Source organism: Pithys albifrons, chromosome 27 (genome assembly GCF_047495875.1).
Source record: "Pithys albifrons albifrons isolate INPA30051 chromosome 27, PitAlb_v1, whole genome shotgun sequence".
Lineage (NCBI taxonomy): Eukaryota > Metazoa > Chordata > Aves > Passeriformes > Thamnophilidae > Pithys > Pithys albifrons.
Window position 1 is genome coordinate 27,763 of NC_092484.1, and position 23,109 is coordinate 50,871.

The window sequence follows — 23,109 nt, forward strand, 5'->3', positions numbered from 1 at the left end:
ACAGCCCCCAAAGCTGAACCCCAAACCCACAGACCCCAAACCCGCAGCCCCCAAACCTGAACCCCAAACCCACAGCCCCCATACCCCCCCACAACCCCCATACCCCCCCACCCCAGCCCCCCGTGCCCCCGGGAACGCAGAGGACGAGCCGTGGGGTGGGACACGGCCCGGCCCAGGGACACCCAGAGGGGCACCCACAGGGGCACCCACAGGGACGCTCACAGGGACACCCAGGGGGACACCCAGAGGGGAACCCACAGGGACACCCACAGGGACACCCAGAGGGGAACCCACAGGGACACCCACAGGGACACCCAGAGGGGAACCCACAGGGACACCCAGAGGGGAACCCACAGGGACACCCAGAGGGCACCCAAGGGGACACCCAGAGGGGCAGAGGGCGATGGCCGAGGGGCTCGGACCCGAGTAGGGACACACTCCCTGTGCCAGGCAGGACATGGCACCAGGTTTGACCCAGGGCACACACACTGCTCCTCCTCCTCCTCCTCCTCCTCCTCCTCCTCCTCCTCTTTCTCCTCCTCCTGCCCCCCAGCCCAAGCAGGGTCTGTGTTCACCTGGCACAGCACCTGGCACTGCTCTGCCAGTGCCACCAGCACAGGGATCGGCACTGGCACACCTTGGGGGCACCGAGGGACACAAAGGCACAGGTGACATGGGCACCCACACTGGCACCACCTCCTGCACCGAGCCATGCACAGACCCTGAGCCCACGGCACAGGGGAGGCTGAGGAGGGCACACAGACCCCCGGGAACTGTGGGATGGGGCACACCTGGGACATGGCACAGCTGGGATACAGCACACCTGGGATATGGCACAGCCCCAGACATGGCACAGCACAAGATATGGCACAAGATATGGCATGGCCTGGACATGGCACAGCTGGGATATGGCACAGCTGGGGTATGGAAAATCCCAAGATGTGGCACAGCTGGGATATGGCACAACCTGGCCATGGCACAGCCCAAGATATGGCCCAGCCCGGACATGGCCCAGCCCAGCACCAGTGAGGGCTCATGGCAGTGCCAGGGAGAACCCCCAGCCCCCTCCCTGCATGAATCCTGGTGGCACCTCCCCTCAGCACAGCCTGGCACCTCCAGGGCTGTGCCCACCCAGGGGCTGTGCCCACAATGGAACCCCCTGTCCCCCCATGTCCTCTGTCTCCCCCATGTCCTCCTGTCCCCCCATGTCCCCCTCTCACTCCTATGTCCTCCTGTCCACCCATGTCCTCCTGTCCCACCATGGCACATGTCCCCTTGTGGTCCCCCTGTCCCCTCATGTCCTTCTGTCGCTCCTATGGCCTCCCATCCCACCCTGTCCCCCTCCATGTCCCCGTGTCCCTCCCATGTCCCCCTGTCCCCCTCCAATCCCTGTCACTCCCATGTCTCCCTGTCTCCCGCCATGTTCCCCTGTCCCCCCATAGCCCCCCATGTCCCCCTGTCCCCCCATGTCCCCCCCCCATGTCCCCCCATGTCCCCTCCATGTCCCCCCATGTCCCCTTCATGTCCCCCTGTCTCTCCCATGTCCCCCCCATGTCCCCCCCATGTCCCTCCATGTCCCCCCCATGTCCCCTCCATGTCCCTCCATGTCCCCCCCATGTCCCCTCCATGTCCCCCCATGTCCCCTCCATGTCCCTCTGTCTTCCCCATGTCCCCCCCATGTCCCCCCATGTCCCCCCCATGTCCCCTCCATGTCCCTCTGTCTTCCCCATGTCCCCCCCATGTCCCCCCATGTCCCCCCCATGTCCCCCCATGTCCCCTCCATGTCCCCCCCATGTCCCCTTGCCCCCCACACCGTGCCCATCCCGCCCCTCTGGCCCCGCCCCTCAGCGCCCCCCGCTTCGGCGCCTCCGGCGGCGCGGTCCAATCCCGTTATCCCGCTGTGCCATCCCCTCGCTGCCATTGGCCGTTGGCGCTGATGGACGCGGCGCGTAGCCAATGAGCGGCGCGGCGTCGGGCGGGGGCGGGACATCCTGCGTGCCGTGCTGCGCGGCCGCCCCCGCCGCCCGCCCGGAGCTGCCGCGGCCTGGGCTGGGCCTGCCCCGCCGGTGCCCCCCGCGCCCCGCGCCCCGCCGCGATGCCGCACAGCTTCAAACCCGGAGACCTCGTCTTCGCTAAGATGAAGGGCTACCCGCACTGGCCGGCCCGGGTGAGACCGCGCGGCCGCGCCGCCCCGGGGGGACGCACCGGCGGGGACGGGGATGCGGGACCGGGATGGGAGCGGGAGCGGGAGCGGGAGAGGGACGGGCGGTGGGCCCGGGACAGCACCGGCTGCTGTCCCCGAACGGGAGGCCCCTACCGGGATGGAGAAGCCATAACGGTACCTGGACTGGGATGGGGATCCCGGGATGGAATAGAGATGCCATAACGGGACCCGTACCGGGATGGGGATCCCGGGATGGAGATGCCATAACGGGACCCGTACCGGGATGGGGATCCCGGGATGGAGATGCCATAACGGGACCCGTACCGGGATGGGGATCCCGGGATGGAGATGCCATAACGGGACCCGTACCGGGATGGGGATCCCGGGATGGAGATGCCATAACGGGACCCGTACCGGGATGGGGATCCCGGGATGGAAATGCCATAACGGGACCCGTACCGGGATGGGGATCCCGGGATGGAGATGCCATAACGGGACCCGTACCGGGATGGGGATCCCGGGATGGAGATGCCATAACGGGACCCGTACCGGGATGGGGATCCCGGGCTGGAGATGCCATAACGGGACCCGTACCGGGATGCGGTGCTGTGTCCCGGGATGCGCTGCCCTAGGCCGGGGTGGGGACACGGACCGGGATGGAGATGCCATAATGGGATCCCTCCCGGGATGCGGTGCCCTGGCCCGGGGTGAGGATCTCGGTACGGGCGTGAGAAACATGTCCCAGCAGCCACACTGGGATGGGAGCCCTGCACTGGGATTGGGGTCCCACACCAGCACCTGGACTGGGATGAGGGCCCAGTACTGGCACAGAGATCCCCATGGATGTCCCACACTGGGATGGGAGCCCTGCACTGGGATTGGGGTCCCACACCAGCACCTGGACTGGGATGAGGGCCCAGTACTGGCACAGAGATCCCCATGGATGTCCCACACTGGGATGGGAGCCCTGCACTGGGATTGGGGTCCCACACCAGCACCTGGACTGGGATGAGGGCCCAGTACTGGCACAGAGATCCCCATGGATGTCCCACACTGGGATGGGAGCCCTGCACTGGGATTGGGGTCCCACACCAGCACCTGGACTGGGATGAGGGCCCAGTACTGGCACAGAGATCCCCATGGATGTCCCACACTGGGATGGGAGCCCTGCACTGGGATGGGGGTCCCACACCAGCACCTGGACTGGAGCTGGAGTTGTATCCTGGGAGGGGATCAAACAGGTGCTGGTTTGGCACCTGTTCTGTGATGGAGAATCCCAGCCTGGGACGGGGGTGTGGGGCTGGAATTGGGGTCCCACGCTGGGACCTGTACAGGGAAGGGACCCAGCACCAGGTCAGGGTCCCATCCTGGCAACTGCTGCGAGGGAGATCGGGGGATGCCACACTGGTGTCTGTCCCTGGCAAGGGATAAAGAACCCTGGGGGGCCCCTCAGCAGGAGCCCTGGCCTGGGGACCCTCCCTCCAGCCGGGGGGACCCCAACCCTGAAGTTGCCCCTCACAGCCACCCCCAGACCAGCATCCCAGCAGAGTCCTGCCCTTCACCCTCCATCCTTATCCTCCCTCTGCCCCTCCAGAGCCCCCATTCCCCTCCCCAGCTCCTGCCCTGGGCACCATCGACTCTGTGCCCACCGTAGGGGGACAGAGCTGGAGTCTGTCACTTGTTGGGGACACTCTGGGTGTGACATGGGTGGGGTCTGCCATGAGCGCTGGTGTGTGCAGGATTGGCGGGTGCTGGTGCAGGATTGGCGGGTGCTGGTGCAGCACTGGGGGGTGCTGGTGCCGTTCAGAGGGTTCTCTGGGGTGGGACGGCTGGTGCCACTGCGGGGCGATGGTGTCGTGCCACGGCGGTGCCTGGAGGAGCACCGGGAGCTGCTTCGGGGTGTGCTTGGTGGGGCAGTGCGGAGGGCAAGGCAGGTTCATCCTCTGCCCGTGGTGTCCCATGGGAAGAGATGGGTGGGTGGAACCTGCGTGGGATCGGGGAGGCTCCGTGGGATCGGGGAGGCTCCGTGGGATCGGGGAGGCTCCGAGGCCGGAGCCGCCGCCGCTCGGCCACACCTCGCCAGGAGATGCCAGGACGCCGCCGCCGCTGCCAGGACAGCCCTCGTGCCACCACAGCCCCTCCGCCTTAGCTCGCTTGCTTTATGGGGAAGGGTCCCCCCACCCTGAAGACTGCCAGGATGGACCCTCGGGCCACCCAGTGCCCCCCCTGCCCCACCCGCTGGGGGCTCCCCGGGGCAAGGCATCTCTGGGGAACAGCACACGGAGAGACGACACGTGCCCAGCTCTGCCTGGACCCCGCTGGGACCCTGGTAGAGACCCTGGTAGAGACCCCGCTGGGCCCCAGCACCGCAGGGACTCTGATCCACGGCCAGGGATCGGCTACGGCCAAGGATCAGCCCCATCCATCCAGGGATCAGCCCCATCCATCCAGGGATCAGCCCCATCGGCCCGCCCGGGGCTGCCTTGCCGCGCTCACCTCCAGCCGGGCGCGGGTGCCAGAGCCCAACGCTGCTTTGCCGGGGCTGAGGATGTGCCACCCACCGCTCTGTCTGACCACCCCCTGCTTTGGGTTTCCTTTCAGATCGATGACATCGCGGACGGCGCCGTGAAGCCCCCCCCGAACAAGTACCCCATCTTCTTCTTCGGCACCCACGAGACGTAAGCGCCGCCCCACCGCCCGCGCCCGCCGCGCCGCCCGCCCGCCTCACTCTGCTTTGTCTCTCTCCAGCGCCTTCCTGGGCCCCAAAGACCTGTTCCCTTACGAAAAGTACAAAGACAAATATGGGAAACCAAACAAGAGGAAAGGCTTCAACGAGGGACTGTGGGAAATCCAGAACAACCCTCACGCCAGTTACAGTGCCCCTGCGGTGAGTGCGGGCCGGGCGGGGGGCGAGGCCGGGGCTGCGGCCCCTCCATCCCTCCACGGCTCTGCTCCTCTCTCTGCTGCTCCTTGCTGCTCTGCCGATGTGCTTCCAGCTTCCAGCTTGGCTTTCTCGGGCTGCAGTTGGCTTCCCCTTCCTTCCCTGCCCTCTCCCTTCCTGGTGGAGTCTGCTCTCCTCCTCTTCCTCCTCTGGAAGATGCTTTTGCAGCCGGGGTTTTGCTTTGTGGTGCTCACCCAAAATCATGGAGGTTTTGTTGTCAGAGCAAGAACTTGAGGCTTGCTCGTCCTGGATCTGCATGTGGACTGTGGGGCAGTGCCCTTCTCCATCCATTTCCAAGGTCCTGAACCCTCCAGTGGGATTCGGAGCAGTCTGGGAGATAGTTCTTTGTCACCTGCTCTTGGGGACATCTCATGACCGTAATTGTGGTACAGTTTGTTGTATAACAGTCATTGCAGGAGGTCTCTGGCATTGCAGAGAGTTGGGCTGAAGAGGCACAGGAAGGTTTTTGAGGTGAGCAACAAGGTCAGAGTGGTCTGGAGGTTGGCAGGAGCAAGGTGTGGTTTGAGAGGCTGGGGGAGATGGTTGCACCCAGAACTCTGGGTGTGGGGTGAGGTGAGGCCATGGAGGTGCTTGGAAACCCAGAGGAGGTTTGTGGTGATGGAGGAAGCGGCACCTGCCATGGCCAGGAATCTGCCAGGAACTCCCATCAGGGATAGGGATGTTCTGCAACTGAGGGACCAGCAAGGATGAGGGTTCACCAACACCAACTGCCTCCTGAGGGCAAGGGAGCAGGAGAAGACTGAAATGGAGCTTTTCCTTGGTTGTGAAGCATAATGCAATGAGGTGCAGGAACAGTCAAGGGCAAGGAGAGGCTTTCCAGCAGCTGGAAGAACCCAGGCTCTGGGAACACCAGTTCCCCAGAAGATGGACGTTGAGGTTTGATGTCCCTGCGTGAGGAACCTCCTGATGGGCTGGAGAAGCGAGGAGACCTTCAGGGAGCAAGGAAGCAGGACACAGGAGATCCCAGCTGGGAAGAGCATGGTGGACTCCTCGTGCAGCCCTTTCCCGTGGGGAAGAGGCCTGATCCAGGTGGAGGAAAGGGAACTGCCACTCCCTGACACCAGAGGAGAGACCGAATGCAGCCACTGGCTTGTCTGGCGCCGTTAGGGCAGGGCAGGGCTGGGGGCTGCTCCTGGGAGGGCTCCCAGCTCCAGCTGCTCCAGGGATTTTGGCACAGCGTGAGGATGGGGGGAAGAGGGCAGTGAGGGGCAGCCGAGCTGGGGAACCCTGAGGGGTGTTGCTCGTGGTCTCAGGTGGTGTGTGAGGGGCTGTAGATGTGGAAGGATCAGAAGGTGGTGGGTTCAGTGTTCCCATGGAAGGGGTGCTTGTGTTTTCCAGAGGGATCTGTGCTGGGAGGGGAGGCTGCCCTGCTCTGCTCTGCACGCACAGCTCTGCCATCCTTTGCTCCCCACCCTTTGTGCCCGCCCTTCTCTCCTCTCCTGCCCCCCCAGTGCCCCCCAGACCCCCTAACCCGCTCTCCTCCTGTCTGTAGCCCGCGAGCTCCTCCGACAGCGACGTCCCCGAGAACGATCCCATGGCGGGAAGCGACGCCGGGGACGACGAGGAAGACTCTGCCATGGCCACGGTGCCCATGGAGAAGGTGGAGAGTGACGAGGACTCAGATCGAGGCAGTGACCACAGCGGGCCCAAGCGGAAATCGTTGGCCATGAAAGTGAGTGTGGGCTGGGGACGGGAGGGTGGCCCAGCCAGGGACGTCTTGGATCCACCACGGGGCTTTCCTCGGACCCACTGTGGCAGAAGGTGCTGAAGAAACCAATTCCCTCTGGATTCCCTGGTAGAAAATGGGGTTCAGTGTGTTCTTCACAGCTGTCTCACCATGCCTGTGGGATGGTGGGATGGCCAGTCCTGGTGGAGATTGCAGCCTGGAGGAGATGCCGGAGGGCAGATCTGAGTGCACATGGCTGCTCTTGCAGAAACACCTGGAAAGAGTTGGAAGAAACCCATTCCTGGGAAGCACTTGGCTTTCCATGGTGGGTGGAGAGGGAGTTGCTTCTCCTATCTTGTCCCCTCTCCCATCCCAGATGCCGGTGACAAAACGGCCTCGGAAATCCTCCAGTGACCTGGATCAGGGCAGCCCCTCCATGACAGAAGAGGAGAACTCGGAAACGTCTTCCGAGTCGGAAAAAAACAGCGACCAGGTGAGGGGGTTTTGGGATATGTTGGAAGGCTGGTAGGGAGAGGGCTGGATGGAGAGCATCTCCACTGGGGAGGCAAGAGCTTGAGGGAACCTGACTGGCTTCTGACACTGTTGTGAGACTGTTCCACATTCCCACATATTTCTGTTTTCCTCCAGGATTTCACTCCTGAGAAGAAGCCGGTGGCCAGGGCCCCACGGAGGATGCCGGTGGGGGGGAGGAAGAAGAAGGTAAAGGACCCTCAGTCTGAGGAAGGTTGGAGGGGAGTGAGGGGTCTGCCTTGTGGAGAGGGGGAACAGGGGGTGGTGGGGCCATGCTGTGGGTTGGAACGTCAGGAGGGACCTCACTGCCCCCTCAGTGACCCGCTGGGGTTTGGGGCACTGCTGGGTTTGGGGGCACTGCTGGGTTTGGGGGCACTGCTGGGTTTGGGGGCACTGCTGGGTTTGAGGGCACTGCTGGGTTTGGGGGCACTGCTGAGTTTGGGGCACTGCTGGGTTTGGGGGCACTGCTGGGTTTGGGGGCACTGCTGGGTTTGGGGGCACTGCTGGATTTGAGGGCACTGCTGGGTTTGGGGGCACTGCTGAGTTTGGGGCACTGCTGGGTTTGAGGGCACTGCTGGGTTTGGGGCACTGCTGGGTTTGGGGGCACTGCTGGGTTTGGGGCACTGCTGGGTTTGGGGGCACTGCTGGGTTTGGGGGCACTGCTGGGTTTGGGGCACTGCTGGGTTTGGGGGCACTGCTGGGGTTTGGGGGCACTGCTGGGGTTTGGGGGCACTGCTGGGGTTTGGGGGCACTGCTGGGTTTGGGGCACTGCTGGGATTGGGGTGCTGTCACCCCACTGCCACCCTCCAATCCCAACCCCTCTCTCTGCCTGCAGAAAGTGGAGTCTGGCTCCGACTCTGATTCCAAGGTGGACTCGGACTTGGAGGTGGGAAATGCGACTGTGGACATGACCAAGTCAGACTCCAACTCCGACTCGGACTCGGATGTGTCGGTGAAGAAGGCGCCGCGGGGCCGCAAGCCTGGTGAGCCCAGGGGGCTGCTCCTGCCTCCTCCAGTGGGGGCTCTAGGGTCTCCTCCCTTGTGGAGTCTCCTCCCTGAACCCCCGTTTTGGGGCTGTTCTACCAGGGCTCCTGCTGAACATCTCCCCATTGTCTTGCAGCCGAGAAACCCCCTCCCAAGCCCCGGGGCAGGAAACCGAAACCAGAGCGTGTCCCCACCAGCTCCAGCAGCGACAGGTGAGGTCCTGTTGGCCAGGACACCCTCGGGGCCGGGTGGGAGGGTCAGCCCCCCTGTGCCAGGACACCCTCGGGGCCGGGCGGGAGGGTCAGCCCCCCTGTGCCAGGACACCCTCGGGGCCAGGTGGGAGGGTCAGCCCCCCTGTGCCAGGACACCCCCAGAGCCGGGTGGGAGGGTCAGCCCCCCTGTGCCAGGACACCCTCGGGGCCAGGTGGGAGGGTCAGCCCCCCTGTGCCAGGATGCCCTTAGGGCCGGGCAGGAGGGTCAGCCCCCCTGTGCCAGGACGCCCTCGGGGCCGGGTGGGAGGGTCAGCCCCCCTGTGCCAGGACACCTCCAGAGCCGGGTGGGAGGGTCAGCCCCCCTGTGCCAGGATGCCCTTAGAGCCGGGCAGGAGGGTCAGCCCCCCTGTGCCAGGACACCCCCAGAGCCGGGTGGGAGGGTCAGCCCCTCCGTGCCAGTGCCACGCGGGGTCCAAGCGCGCCTGTCCCGGCAGCGACAGCGACAGCGACGTGGATCGCATCAGCGAGTGGAAGAGGCGGGACGAGGAGCGGCGGCGGGAGCTGGAGGAGAAGAGGAAGAGGGAGCAGGAAGAGGAGATCCGTCGGCTCCGGGAGCAGGAGAAGGAGGAGAAGGAGAAGAGGAAGGAGAAGGCGGAGAAGGGCGAGGACGCCCACTCGGACTCGGACAGCAGTGCCGAGGATGAGGTGGCCAAGAAGGGCCGGAGAGGCCGAGCCAAGGCCCCGTCCTCGTCGGACTCGGAGATGGAGCCGGAGAAGGAGGTGAGTGTGGAGCTGTGGGGACCTGGGCATGGGTGAACAACCTGGCACCTCCCTGTCAGGCTGGCAGCAACCTCCAGGAGTGGCAGGGACTGCTGTCTTGGTCTTGGCTTACCCTGGGGTTGCTCCCACAGTGCTGAGAAGGGTTATGTGTCCATGGGCACATTCATGCCTTGGAATGGGAGCTCCTCCCCTGACCCAGGATGCCCCATCCAGGTGCACAGGTTGGATGGGGCTTGGAGCAAGCTGGGCTAGTGGAAGGTGGCATTGTGCCATGGCCGTGGGGTGACCATTGTGCCACGGGGTGACTTTGTGCCATGCCTATGGTGTTAACCATGGGCTGTAGCTGTGGAGTGACCTGGCCCTGTGGGGTGACCATGTTCAATGGGGTGACCACATGCCATGGGGTGACTCTATGCTGTGCCCATGGGGTGATTCTGTGCCCATGGGGTGACTCTGTGCTGTGGGGTGACTCTGTACTGTGCCCATGGGGTGACGCTGTGTCCATGGGGTGATGCTGTGCCCGTGGGGTGACGCTGTGTCCATGGGGTGATGCTGTGCCCATGGAGTGACACTGTGCCCATGGGGTGACACTGTGCCATGCCCCTGGGGTGACGCTGTGCCCCTGGGGTGACGCTGTGCCCCTGGGGTGACACTGTGCCCGTGGGGTGACGCTGTGCCTGTGGGGTGACGCCGTGCCCGTGGGGTGATGCTGGGCCGTGCCCGTGGGGTGACGCCGTGCCCGTGGGGTGACGCCGTGCCCGTGGGGTGACGCTGTGCCCGTGGGGTGACGCTGGGCCGTGCCTGTGGCCCCGTCCCTGCCGCAGCGGGGAGGGCTCTGCCGCTCTCCCTGCATTGTTCTCTCCTCCAAGGTAAAGAAGCCGATGAAGAAACAGCTCTCGGAGTTGTCAAGGAAACCGAATCAGAAGGAGAAGAGGGGCCGAGCAGAGGAGAAGCCACGGAACAAGTCAGCATCTGCACACCTCCCCTCCCCTGAGAACGGGCTGCTCCTCCCCTGCTCCCAGCCTGGGGTGGGGATGGGGCTCTCTGGGCTGCAGCACCCATGGGTGAGCTGGGCTGGGCTCGTCCCCCCCTCCTTCCCCTGAGCTGAAGGGGCTGCAGGAGGTGTTGGGGGTTACCAGGAGGAGATTCCAAGGTGTTTTCTGTCACGTGGGGCTTTTCCTGGCTGCATTCCTGGGAAGCTGGGGCACAGGGGAGCTGTTACCTGGGGTGACCATGGGTGGGGGACAGCAGGGCACCTGGGATGCTCCAGCCAGTGCCATGACCCTTGTTAGCCCAGTGGGGAGCAGGAGGTTCACCACAAGCATCTTCCCTCTTTTCTTTTCCCCCCACAGACCCTCGAAAGTGGAACGAGGCCGGAAGAAATCCGACCCAGTCCCGGAAAGGAGGATGGAGAAGAAAAAGGGTGAGAGAGCCTCTGCTTCCCACCACAGAGGGGAGGAGAGGGAGGGAAGGGATCCAACACTGGAGCAGGGAGGGATCTGTCCTGCAGGTTGTACCAGGGCCTTTCCCAGCACTGCTGTGATCCTGGGATCACATCAGGGAGGATTTACAGGATGTCCAGAGACACTGAACTTCCCTGAGACCCCATCTTGGCCCACCCCAACCCATCCTCTTTGAAGAGGCCCCTGGGGCTGTGTTGACCTTGGAGATGCAGGAGGACACCAAACCCTGTCTGGGGGAGATCCTGGGCAGATCCCAGGCTCTGGGCAGTGCCATGGGCTCCACTGGTGTCCTGATGCCTTGGCCTGTCTCTGTCTCTGCTCCAGAGCCCACAGTTGAAGAGAAACTTCAGAAGCTGCACAGTGAGATCAAGTTTGCACTGAAGGTGGATAATCCGGTAAGTGCTGCTGGTGTGGGCCTGGCCTGGGACACCCCTGGCCTGGACACCCCTGCTCATCCTTGCTGGGCTGCAGCACCCTGGGGTGCTCCTCCTCCTCCCTCTGGGGGTGCTGGGGGGCCCCAGCTGCCCACAGGGACAGTGCCAGGCAGCTCCTGACCACGGTGCCATCCCTGCAGGACATCAAGCGGTGTCTGAACGCACTGGAGGAGCTGGGCACGCTCCAGGTCACCTCCCACATCCTCCAGAAGCACACGGATGTGGTGGCCACGCTGAAGAAGGTAGAGCAGAGGGCCAAGCACCTCCCTGGAGCGAGGGGGGAGCCTGAGTGGCCCCCCAGCTCTAAGGGGGTCCCTCCTCCCCCTCCCTGGGGCAGATCCGTCGCTATAAAGCCAACAAGGACGTGATGGAAAAAGCTGCCGAGGTCTACACCCGGTTGAAGTCGCGTGTGCTGGGACCAAAGCTGGAGGCTCTCCAGAAAGCCAACAAAGCTGGGCCAGAGAAGGACAAGGGGGAGGTGGAGAAGGGCCAGGAGAAGCTGTCGGGAGCAGAGACACGGAATGAGAAGGGGGAAGAGGAGGCAAATGCTGGTAACAACCCCTGAACATCCCAGGGCCATTCCCTGGGGGTGACCCCAAGGCCCTTCTCGGGGCATGTCCCATCCCACTGGGGGGGACCAGGGTCATGGGAGGGGGCTCTTGGATCAACCCCTCCAGGCCCTGTTTGGCTGGGAAAGGGCTGGGTGTGGAATGCTGGCACAGTGAGGGCAGAGGGCAAACCTCAGGCCCCACACCCTGGCTCTGGGGGCCTCCAGGCTGGTTTTTGGCCCAGGATGGCTCCTCCCAGCCAGCCTGAGCTTTGGTCCAGGCACTTGGGCAAAGGAGGAGTGTGGAGATATCCTTGGACACTGGCTCAGGCTCTTGCACAGGCAGCTGGTGACTGGGATCTTCCACCCTTTGAGCCAGGTCCCTGCCTGGGAACATCCCAGTGGTGCTGCAAGAGCCCTCCTGGAGGAGCTGACGGGGAGTGTCCACCCTGGCCTCTCTGGGCTGGGGCTGGAGGTTCTGAGGCCCTTCTTGCAGCTCTTGGCCAGGCCTGGGGTCCCCTTGGGCTCAGTTGGGTGTCCAGGGACAATCTGGCTGTGGATCCTTGGCCCACGTGGGTCAGGATGGATGAGAGAGTCCAAGTTGCCTGAGCCTCTCCCTCTTTTCCCTGTAGACCTGTCAGGTCCTGTGAATGGTGAATCCCTGTCCCAAAAATCAGAGGGCACAGAGGACAAGGACAAAAGCCAAGGGCCGGGAGCAGGAGAGCCAGAGGTGGCCGAGGAGCCCCACAACAAGTGAGTGTGGGGGGCTGGAGCTGCTCAGGACCCACTGCAGAGCTGGGCCCCTCTGTGGGTGACCTGGGGGCACCCCTGGGCTGTGTCAGGGTGTTGCCAGCCTGGGAAGGAGCTGGAATGTGGGATTCTCCCCCCCCCCCAGCAGTGTGCAGGACTATCCCAAGGCCGAGCGAGCGGGGGAGGCTGCGGATGACGTGGAGGAGAGCTGAGGAAGCAGCTCCCACCTGGAGCAGGAGCAGGAGGGGGAAGAGGAGGAGGAGGAGGAGAGGCTGCAAAGGAAGACCAGCCTCTGCCTCGTCCCCTGCTTGAGTCACTTCACTAAGTCACACGTAGCCATGTCCTTGGTCTTGTCCCATGTCCCTGCGGAGGCACCGCCCGTGAGGGCTGTGCTGGTGTCTGTATTTGTCCCCCTTGGTTTTTATTTTGTTTTTCTTTTGGTTGTTTTTGTTCTGTTTTTTTTTTTTTTGCCCTGCTACCTAATTTCTTGTGATTTCAACCGACATGAAATGAATATAAAGGTTTTCTAATGAAAAACACGAGGAGCCCCAGAGTCTTTGTTGTGGCTTTGCTGGCTGGGATGAGGGAGGGCAGCAGCTTCCCCCCTGCCCAGGGCTGGCACTGAAAACACCCCCATGGCTCCCCCAGTGCCCACTGGACCAGAACCAGGCACCCATGGATGTCCCTGGCCGAGTGGGCAGCCAAACTTGGCACCTTTGCTGAGCTCTAACTCAGCTGCAGGGGCTTCCCCTTTGCCCACCATCATCATCCTCTCTCCATCCAGAGGGAGCTGCTGGTGCTGGATCCTTCTGCCCCAGGGGCAGCAGGAGGGCTGGGCACCAACTTTTGGGGTGAAACTGGTGTCTTCTGTCCTAACTGTCCCAGGAAGGGACTCAGGGCATCCTCCTGCACCGTGCTTGGCACCAGCTCAGGCTCTTGGTCTCTGCTCTTTTGCAACACTCCAGAGCTTTTCTCCAAGTCCAATAAAGACATTCCTGGCTGGACCTGCCGGTGGCTCCTCCTTGTGCCCAGACCCCGAGGGAGGATGTCCCAACCCCCCTCAAAGGCCACTGATGCTGTCACTGCCCTGGGCACAATCTGGGTTTGCTTTTTCCAGGGCTGATTTCACACTCCATAAACAGAACCCAAATAAAGCCCAAAAAATCCCCGTGTGCCTCTTGCCCAAGTGCCGGGAAGGGGAGGCCAGAGGGAAGAGGGGGTGAGGTGCCCCAGAGGCTCAGTCCCATCCTCAGGGTGGGAAAGATGTGGGGGCAACCCAGACCCCAACCCTGGGACATCACCCTGAATTGGGGGGATTCCAAGGTGGTTGTTCCTCCAGAGCCCAATGCCAACCCAGCACCTCCCACCCCCTCAAAGAAGCCACAGTCCAGTGCAAAACTAACCAGTTTATTGCTTCCTGTGCTGTTCTGACCCTGCAAGACCAGGGGCTTGAAGGCACTGGGGACACAGAGGACCCTCCAGGGGCTGGAGGGGACCCCCAGGAGGCACTTGGGGGAACCAAGGCACGTTACTGCAGGGGCCAAAGGACAGAGCTGTGTGTGGGGCAGGCAGAGGGGTCCCCACACAGGCAGGCACAAGGTTAGGGGCCAGGTGGGCCAGGGGTGGGTTAGTAGATGCTCCTAGTGAGGCTTTCCAGGGGGGCACCAGCACCCCCGAGGGTGCTGCTACTTCATCTCCACGGGGCGCTGGCTGGAGGGGGCGAAGGGTCCCACCAGCCAGGTCAGGGGGGTGTTGGAGGCCACGTGCTCCACCAGCTCGTCCATCAGCTGCCGGGCCTTGGCGGCGTGGGCGCGGGCACGGGCCAGCACGCTGCCCGTCACGTCCTGCAGGGAGGTGGCAGAGGCCAGCGCTGCCCGCAGCTCCTCCACGTTGTGCCGGACCTGCCCCGCCTTGTCCTGGATGCCGGCGGGGAGGCCCTGCAGGCTGGACACCAGGGGCTGGCAGGAGCTCTGCAGCTGCTGGGTCAGGCCCTGCAGCATGGCCAGCGTGCCCGACTCCACCGCCTGCGGGGGCACACGGGGTGGTGAGGGGTGGGACACGCACACCAGGTCACCCCGGGGACCTCCCACCCTCCACCTACCTCGGGTGGCACCTGGTCCTTGGCCCCACCCGGCTGCTTCTTGCTCCACTCCAGCCACATCTGCTGCAGCTTCTCCTGCCCTCCCTGCAGCCTCTGGTCCATGCCCTGCTTCAGGTGCTCCACCTGGCAGAGGGGAGAACCCAGGGAGGGTGGGTGGGCTGCTGGGGGACACCCTGGGGCGACACAGGGGGCACGGGGGCAAGTCCTACCAGGTCGAGGGCGCGCTGGAGCTGTGCCAGCAGGTCCTGGCTGCTGTGGCGGGCACTCTGCAGCTTGCCCAGCGAGTGCTGGAGGGCCCTGTGCTGCAGCTTGGTGGAGAGCGAGCCCAGGCGCACGAAGTAGCTCTGCTGCTGCTTCTGCTGCTCCGGCTCGAAGCCCTCCACGGCCGTGGCCAGCTTGGCTGTGGGAGAGGAGCTGCTGAGGTGGCCCCACCACCACCACCTCCCTGCAGAGCCTTCATCACCCTGCCCAGGCTCTGCCCACCCCTCTGCAAGGGGAACTCCCAGCCCACCACACATCTCAGGGGGTTGGGATCAGCTCCTCACCCAACTCCTCATCCGTCATGGGCAGGTAATGGTCCACCAGCTCCTCCGACTTCTCCAGCACGGAGCCCACCCCGCTGGCCACCATCTGGCCCACGGCAGAGCCCATGACGGTGCTGACGCCGCTGCTGACCGCGGACCTGGTCAGCTCCACCCCGCCCTGCACGGCCCCCTTGGTCATGTCCACCACGCCCGTCACCCGGCTGGTCACCGCGTCCCTGGCCCCGGCCACGGTGCTGCTCAGCACGTCCCTGGCCCCCGTCACCGTGGAGGTCACCAGGAGCTTGGTGTCCGAGATGAGCTGGGGGGACACACAACACTGTTAGGCCCTGCTGGGGGTCCCCAAGTGTGTCTGCCCACCCACCCACCCATCCATGGTACCTTCTCAGGGGGCTGCTGCAGGATGGGCAGCTTCTCCTCCAGCTTGTCCAGCCCTTTGCAGGCGAATTCATTGGCAGTGGAAACTGGGGACATGAAAAGGGATGTTTTAATCCCCTGTGGATTATTCCTCTCCTGTTGCCTGGCAGGAGTTCTGTAAGAGCCTGGGTTTGGGTACCCCAAAACTCATGGGGTGCTGGCACCCCTCCAGCTTCTCCTCCAGCTTCTCCAGCCCTTTGCAGGTCTATTTGGTGGTGGTGGAAACCAGACATGAGAAAACAGCTCTTCCCTCTCCTACTGCTTCGCAGGAGCTCTGCAAGGGCTGGTTTTCCATCACCTCAAAACTCAGGACTGGTTTTTCATCATCCCAGACCTCAGGGCTGGTTTTCCATTATCCCAAAACTCAAAGCTGCTTCTCCATCACCCCAAAACTCAGGGCTGGTTCTCCATCACCACCAAACTCAGGGCTGGTTCTCCATCACCACCAAACTCAGGGCTGGTTCTCCATCACCCCAAAACTCAGGGCTGGTTTTCCATCACTCCAAAACTCAGGGCTGGTTTTCCATCACTCCAAAACTCGACTGGTTCTCCATCACCACCAAACTCAGGACTGGTTTTCCATCACCCCAAACTCAGGAGATGCCACCTCTCCCTCAGCTTCTCCAGCCCTTTATTCCTTGCCCATATAAACCTGCCACACACCACCAGCTCATCCCTCTCCTGCTGCCTCCCCTGAGCTCTGGGAGGGCGGGTTTTGGGCCCCCCCAGCCCCCGTGGGGTGTTCCCCAGGCCCCCCCACTCACTCTGGGGCTCCAGGCGGGTGAGGAGGGGCTGGGCCCCGCTCACGGCCGCCGCCGTCAGTGTCTTGACTCCCTTCTCGGCGGCGTCGCAGACGGAGCGCACGTAGGGGTGACTCTCCTTGGTGCTCGTGTAGGCGCTGGACACCATGTCGTAGGCCGAGCTCACCAGGGGCAGGTTGGCCACGCGTGTCCCGATGCTCTGGGATCGTGGGAGGAGTCCGGGTGAGCGCGGGGGTGATGAGCCCCCGACCCTCCCAGGGAACGGGACACGCTGTGTGTCCCCACCCCCAGGGATGGTTCTGGGGTGCCCCCAAGGCTCTCCATGCCCACTGAAGGGTGGGCCCCCAGGCAGGGACCCACTGGGCACCCCCCGGAGCCCCCAGCCCTTTTCCCCACTGACCTGCTGCTCCTCCGCCTTGGGCTGCGCCGTCGCGGGCTCGGGTGTGGCCATGGCGGGGCTGGGGGGTCGGGACAGGACCGTGAGTGGGGTCAGACTCCCCAGCGCCCCCCTCTCACCCCAGGGTGGGGGACCCAAAGTTTCCCACTCCACGGATCGGGGCAGCTCCTACGCGGGTGGGAAAACCGGGAACAGGGGGGTCCCGGGAAGTGGGACCGCAATCGGGACCGAGATCGCGATAGGGACTGGGATTGCGACCGGGACTGCGACCGGGATGGGGACTGGGATCGCGAGCGGAACTGGGACCGAGATCGTAATCGAAAACGGAATTGGAATTGCGATCGCGATCGAAAATGGGATTGCAATCGGGATCGCAGTCGGGACCGGGACCGGGACTGGGGTCGGGCTCACCGCTGGCTCGCTTCGGTCCGGTCCGGCTCCGCTCGGCTCGGTTGGGCTCCGGGCTCGCCCCGCTCCTCCCCTCCGCCCTTTATACGCCCGGAGCCCGGCCCCGAGCGCATGTGACCGGAGCCGCCCCGCGGGGCCGGCCCGGGGCGCACCGGGAGCACCGACCGGCGGGGCCGGGGCGGCGGCGAACCCTGCACCGGGACACCCCCGGGATCCCCCCGGCACCGGGACACCCCCGGGACCCCCCCGGCACCGGGACACCCCCGGGACTCCCCCGGCACCGAGACACCCCCAGCACCGGGACACCCCCGGCACCGGGACCACTCGGGACTGACCCGCACTGACGCCCCGGGACGGGATCCCTCGGTCTGGACTGCACCGAACCCCTCCCCGGTACCGGATCCCCCCCGAATGGGCTGCACCGCCCCCCCTCGGGACCGTGCTGCCCCCAGGGCCGCTCTACACCGACCCCCCACGGAACCCAATTCCCCAAGAACGGACTGCACTGACCCCCCCACCCAGAACCGGTTCCCTCCTGGCACTGGATGCCCCACATCGACCTCCCCTCATAGCGACCCCTGAGCCCCCCAGCCCTCCCCTCCCCTTGTGCAGATCCCCCAGCATGGGGGGCCCGAAGCTCTCCCACACCTGGCCCAGTGGAGATGGTCAGACCGGTCCCAGTGGGATGTGGTGGCAGGAGGATGGACAGCCACAGAGTGCCCGGTGTCACCCACTGGGTGCTGTGACCACGCTGTGATTGTGACGTCAGGGACACCCCAGGCCCAACCCCACTGTGGTGACAACCGGGACAAAGTTCAGTGCCACACGACTGTGGGGCACAGTCCAGGTGTCCTGGCACTCTGTGGCACCCTCAGTCCCAGCACCCCACTGGCACCCACCCCACTCGCCCACCCCTCCAGTGAGTCCCTGCCTGGAGGTGCCACCCATGACTCTGGTGGCTCTGCCACAGCATTACAGGCTCTGAGTCATGTTAAGGCCAAAAAAGTTGTTTTCTTTCTCTTTAAACTGCTTTGAAGTTGTTAAGACATGAAATCCTGACACTCCCAGGGCTTGGGGACACCACGAGGAGCCCCAGACTCTGATGGGCACACGCTGTGCCCTCCACATGCCACTGTCCCCAGAGGAGTCCCACGCCGGGGCACTGAGCCCATCGTCCCCTTGTCACCAGCGGGGTTGGGGTTCACTGCTGTGGGTGGGCGAGTGGGCACTGCCCCGGTCCGGTGGCATTGGTGGCTCCGTGCTGGCTGCAGACCCGGGTGGCAGCGGGCACCTGGCGCGTTCCCCCGACGGTGACACAACCCTCCCACTTGGCCATCTCCACGGTGCCATCCTCGGGACACTCCACCAGCGCGGGGGCGAAGGGTCCCACGAGCCAGGGCAGGGGCGTGTGCTGCCCCACGTGCTCCAGCAGCTCGGCAATGCCCAGCTGTGCCCGTGCCACCGTGTCCCGGCTCTGCGCCAGCACCAGCTCCGACAGGTCGTGGAAGGAGCGGGCACAGGACAGGGATGCCTGGATGCCCTCCACGCCATGCCGGACGTGCCCCACCGTCTCCTGGACGCTGCTGGGGAGGGCACAAGCACCGGAGGCCAGGCGGGCACAGGCGCCCTGGAGCTGCTGCAGCAGCCCCTGCAGCATGGCCAGAGTCCGTGCCTCCACCTGCGGGCACCAGCGGGCATGGGGGGCTCAAGGAGGAGGTTGGACCCCCAGACCTGGGTGTCCTCCATGGGTACAGCCCATACCATGATGTCCCAGCCCCTCACCCCACACTATGGTGTCCTTCATGGGCATGGCCCCCCACCCCATACCTGGGTGTCCTCCATGGGCACAGCCCCCCACCCCACAGCTGGGTGCCCTCCCAGGTCTTCCCTCCCCTTACCTCACTCTCCTCCATGGGCACAGCCCCCCACCCCATACCTGGGTGCCCTCCCAGGTCCCCCCTCCCCTCACCTCACTCCCCTCCATGGGCACAGCCCCCCACCCCATAGCTGGGTGCCCTCCCAGGTCCCCCCTCCCCTTACCTCACTCTCCTCCATGGGCACAGCCCCCCACCCCATAGCTGGGTGCCCTCCCAGGTCCCCCCTCCCCTCACCTCACTCTCCTCCATGGGCACAGCCCCCCACCCCATAGCTGGGTGCCCTCCCAGGTCCCCCCTCCCCTCACCTCACTCTCCTCCATGGGCACAGCCTCTTGCTGGCTCCACTCCAGCCACAAGTGGTGCAGATGCTCCCGGGTGCTGTGCCGGTGCCCGTCCGTGCCCCTCTGCCCCTCCTCGATCTGGAGGAAGTGTCAGCCAGGTGGCAGCACACCTGGAGGTGCCAGGCTGGCACAGGGCTGGCACAGTTCCCACTGCATCCTTACCAGCTGGATGAGGTGGTGGAGCTGTGCCAGGACCTGCTGGGCGCTGTGCCGTGCCCGTTGCAGCTCGCCCAGCGAGCGCCGCAGTGCCCGGTGCCGCTGCTTGGCCGAGAGGGAGCCCACGCGGATGAAGTAGCTCTGCCACCTCCTCTGCTGCTCTGCCGGGGCCACCTCCCTGCCTGGGGCCACCTCTGCCCCCACAGGGGCCACTGTGGGACCAGGGTGGAGGACGGTGTGGCTGGACCATCCTGTGCCAGGCACCGGATCACCCCACACCAGGCACTGGATCACCAGGCACTGGATCATCCCACACCAGGCACTGGAGCATCCCACACTGGCACTGGGATGATGCCCTGGAGCTCCACACCCCATCCATCCCAGGGACACAGAGCTGCCCACCCATGGGATGCTTGGCCTCCAGGTCATGTGGAGGTGTCACTGTAAAGCCAGGTGGCCTCTGCAGTCACCTCTGTGACACGGGGCCAGCTCTGCCACCCTGTGCCAAGCTATAAATACCCAGACGGGCAGCACAGGGCTATATTTGCCTTCAGGTTTCCAGGTGAGAGTTCACCAGTCCTGTGTTCCCTGGATGGGGACTGTCCCCTGCCCTGTGTTCCCTGGATGGGGACTGTCCCCTGCCCTGTGTCCCACGGCTCACGGTGCCCTGGCACTGCCACAAGGGGCCGAGCACAGCCAAGGTGCACCAGCAACACCCAGTCGGCTCCAAGCAACAGTGTGGGGACCCCAGGGTGGGGCTGCACCCCCAGATGTGGGGGATGAGGGTCTGTGACAGCGTGGTGGGCACTCACCCTGCTCCTCAGTGGTCCTGGGAAGGTACCTCTGCACCAGCTCCTCTGACTTGCCCAGCACCGTGTCCATGCCCGTGACCAGCAGCCGCCCCACGCGGGTGCCCACCATGGTGTGCAGCGTCCTCGCCACCGTGGATGACACCAACTCCCTGGTCCCGGCCACCACCTGGGAGGGGACAGCACAGGGAAGCCTTGGCCTTGACTGGGCCTGGCACTGGGTCCCACCGTGCCCCCCAGGTGACATTACCCTCTCAGGGGGCTGCTGCAGGATGGGCAACTTCTGCTCCAGCTTGTCCAGCCCTTTGCAGGCCAGTTCATTGGCGGTGGAAACTGGGGACATGAAAAGGGATGGTTTAATCCCCTGCTGCCTGGCAGGAGCTCTGCTGGGGGACAGGTTTGGGGACACTCCCATCTTGTGTTTCCCATCCTGTGGACCTTCTCCTCTATTCCTTGGAGATATAAACTGGGAGTGAAATCAGATGGTTCATCTCCTGCTGCCTTGCAAGAGAAGTTTTTGGGTATCCCAAAATTCATAGGGAACTGCTCCCCAGCCCTTGTCAGGCATATTTGGTGGCAGTGCAAACTAGAGGCATGAAAACAGATTATTCCTTTCCTGCTGCTCTGCAGGAGCTCTGAGAGAGCCAGTTTTTGGGGACAGCCCAAAGCTCATGTGGTGTTTCCTCTCCCATCTTCTCCACCAGCTTCTGCAGCCCTTTGGCAAAACTAAAGATGTGAAAGATCATTCCTCTCCTACAGCCTTGAAAGAATTCTGCTCTAGCCAGTTTTCCATCACCCCAAAACTCATGGGGTGCTGGCACCCCTCCAACTTCTCCTCCAGCTTCTCCAGACCTTTGCAGGTCTGTTTGGTGGTGGTGGAAACCAGACATGAGAAAACAGCTCTTCCCTCTCCTGCTGCTTTGCAGGAGCTCCAAAACTCAGGGTTGGTTTTCCATCACCCCAAAACTCAGGGTTGGTTTTCCATCACTCCAAAACTCAGGGCTGGTTTTCCATCACTCCAAAACTCAGGACTGGTTTTCCATCACTCCAAAACTCAGGGCTGGTTTTCCATCACTCCAAAACTCAGGGCTGGTTTTCCATCACTCCAAAACTCGACTGGTTCTCCATCACCACCAAACTCAGGGCTGGTTCTCCATCACCACCAAACTCAGGGCTGGTTCTCCATCACCACCAAACTCAGGGCTGGTTTTCCATCACCCCCAAACTCAGGACTGGTTCTCCATCACCCCCAAACTCAGGACTGGTTCTCCATCACCCCCAAACTCAGGACTGGTTCTCCATCACCCCAAACTCAGGGCTGGTTCTCCATCACCCCCAAACTCAGGGCTGGTTTTCCCTCACCCCAAACTCAGGAGGTGCCACCTCTCCCTCAGCTTCTCCAGCCCTTTATTCCTTGCCCATATAAACCTGCCACACACCACCAGCTCATCCCTCTCCTGCTGCCACCCCTGAGCTCTGGGAGGGCGGGTTTTGGGGCCCCCCCAGCCCCCGTGGGGTGTTCCCCAGGCCCCCCCACTCACTCTGGGGCTCCAGGCGGGTGAGGAGGGGCTGGGCCCCACTCACGGCCGCCGCCGTCAGTGTCTTGACTCCCTTCTCGGCGGCGTCGCAGACGGATCGCACGCAGGGGTGGCTCTGCTTGGTGCTCGAGTACGCCGAGGCCACAGCGCTGCAGGCACAGCTCACCAGGGCCAGGTTGGCCACGCGGGTCACCACGCTCTGCAGGGTGAGTGGCAGTGAGAGGGGGTCCCCAGGGGCACCCGCAGCCCCCCAACCCCTCCGTGCGCCCCGACCTTCACCTCCGGCGCGTCCTCCGGCGGCAGCGCCGCGTTCTCGGCAGACATGGCAGTGGTGGCTGCGGCGGGGAGAGATGTTGGGGTGTCGTGGGTGGGTGAGCTCCGTGGGGACCCCCAGGGGGGCTGAGACCCCCCAGAACCACCCCCCGAGCTCCTGCTACCTGAGGGCTGAGCCCCCTCAACTCATGGCATGAGTGGGAGCTGCGGGCACCCTCTGAGCGGCTCGTGGGGGTCACGGGGGGTGTGGCAGCGGCTTGGGGGTGGCACTGGCCTCGTGCCCTGCTGGGATGTGGCGCGGTTGGGTCCCCTCAACCCCTCTCGAGTCCCCCCATCCCCACGTGGGTCCCCCCGCCCCGCTCGTGGGGCCAGGGAGGGGTTTACGGGTGATTCAGCGGAAGCCTCGAAGGGTTTGTGTCGCAATCCCGCGCTGGGGACGTGCCACTCGTCACTGTCCCCTCGGCCGGGCATGGCCAGGACCCTGCAGGGGGCACGGCACCCCCTCTGTCCCTCAAGGTGCCCCCCGCCCCCCGGCCCTTCGCACGGTGAGTTTTAGGGGGTTCCCTCGGGTCCCTGGGGACCACTGGGGTCCTTGGGGCGCTCCGGGACCCCCCGAGACCCCCGACGCGCCCCGGACTCCCCGGGACCCCCAGACTGACCCCGGGACCCCCGAACTCCCCCTGGGGCCCCCCGAAGCTCCTCGGCCCCGCTTTCCGCCCTCCAACTCCCAACACGTCCCAAGGACGATACTCACAGGGGGTGAGGGTGGGGTTCTGTCGCGACCCCCGGTCGTGATCGCGACCCCCCGGGCCCCGCCCCGCGCGGAGCCGCCGCTGGCGGCGGGAGCCAATCAGAGAAGGGGCGGGGCCGAGCCTCCACCAATGAGGAGCGAGGGGCGGGGCGGGCCCCGGGGCTGTGTCGCGACACGTGGGAGCAGATCGCGATCGTGAGCGGGGACTCCGGGGGGACAGGGCTCATCTTGCCACGTGTCCCCGC

General features: G+C 64.3%; 2 protein-coding genes across 5 annotated transcripts; one reads left to right on the plus strand and one right to left on the minus strand.

Moving 5' to 3' along the window:
- Positions 1 to 2,010: 2,010 nt before the first annotated feature.
- Positions 2,011 to 13,032, plus strand: HDGFL2 (HDGF like 2). 4 transcript variants are annotated; one of them, XM_071577908.1, is made up of 16 exons: positions 2,011 to 2,167; positions 4,766 to 4,842; positions 4,913 to 5,051; positions 6,619 to 6,798; positions 7,169 to 7,285; positions 7,441 to 7,512; positions 8,159 to 8,306; positions 8,444 to 8,519; positions 9,014 to 9,299; positions 10,169 to 10,263; positions 10,652 to 10,722; positions 11,087 to 11,157; positions 11,337 to 11,438; positions 11,534 to 11,747; positions 12,376 to 12,496; positions 12,639 to 13,032. In XM_071577908.1, exons 1-16 carry the CDS (start codon positions 2,096 to 2,098, stop codon positions 12,703 to 12,705), a joined length of 1,908 nt encoding a protein of 635 aa, XP_071434009.1. In that variant the 5' UTR covers positions 2,011 to 2,095; the 3' UTR covers positions 12,706 to 13,032. The 4 variants fall into 4 exon arrangements, with proteins under 4 accessions (XP_071434009.1, XP_071434010.1, XP_071434012.1 ...); XM_071577909.1 differs by having other exon boundaries at positions 12,642 to 13,032; XM_071577911.1 differs by lacking the exons at positions 4,766 to 4,842; positions 4,913 to 5,051.
- Positions 13,033 to 13,884: 852 nt separating this feature from the next.
- LOC139683067 (uncharacterized) lies at positions 13,885 to 22,922 on the minus strand. Its single transcript, XM_071577817.1, has 15 exons — positions 22,868 to 22,922; positions 22,114 to 22,175; positions 21,844 to 22,039; positions 20,306 to 20,635; positions 19,500 to 19,705; positions 19,302 to 19,415; positions 18,163 to 18,702; positions 17,768 to 17,910; positions 16,715 to 16,772; positions 16,318 to 16,513; positions 15,518 to 15,600; positions 15,140 to 15,437; positions 14,804 to 14,994; positions 14,595 to 14,717; positions 13,885 to 14,517 (listed from the first exon to the last, which is right to left on the minus strand). The coding sequence occupies exons 2-15, from the start codon at positions 22,162 to 22,164 to the stop codon at positions 14,179 to 14,181; spliced, it is 2,868 nt and encodes a 955-aa protein (XP_071433918.1). The 5' UTR covers positions 22,165 to 22,175; positions 22,868 to 22,922; the 3' UTR covers positions 13,885 to 14,178.
- Between the last annotated feature and the right edge of the window lie 187 nt (positions 22,923 to 23,109).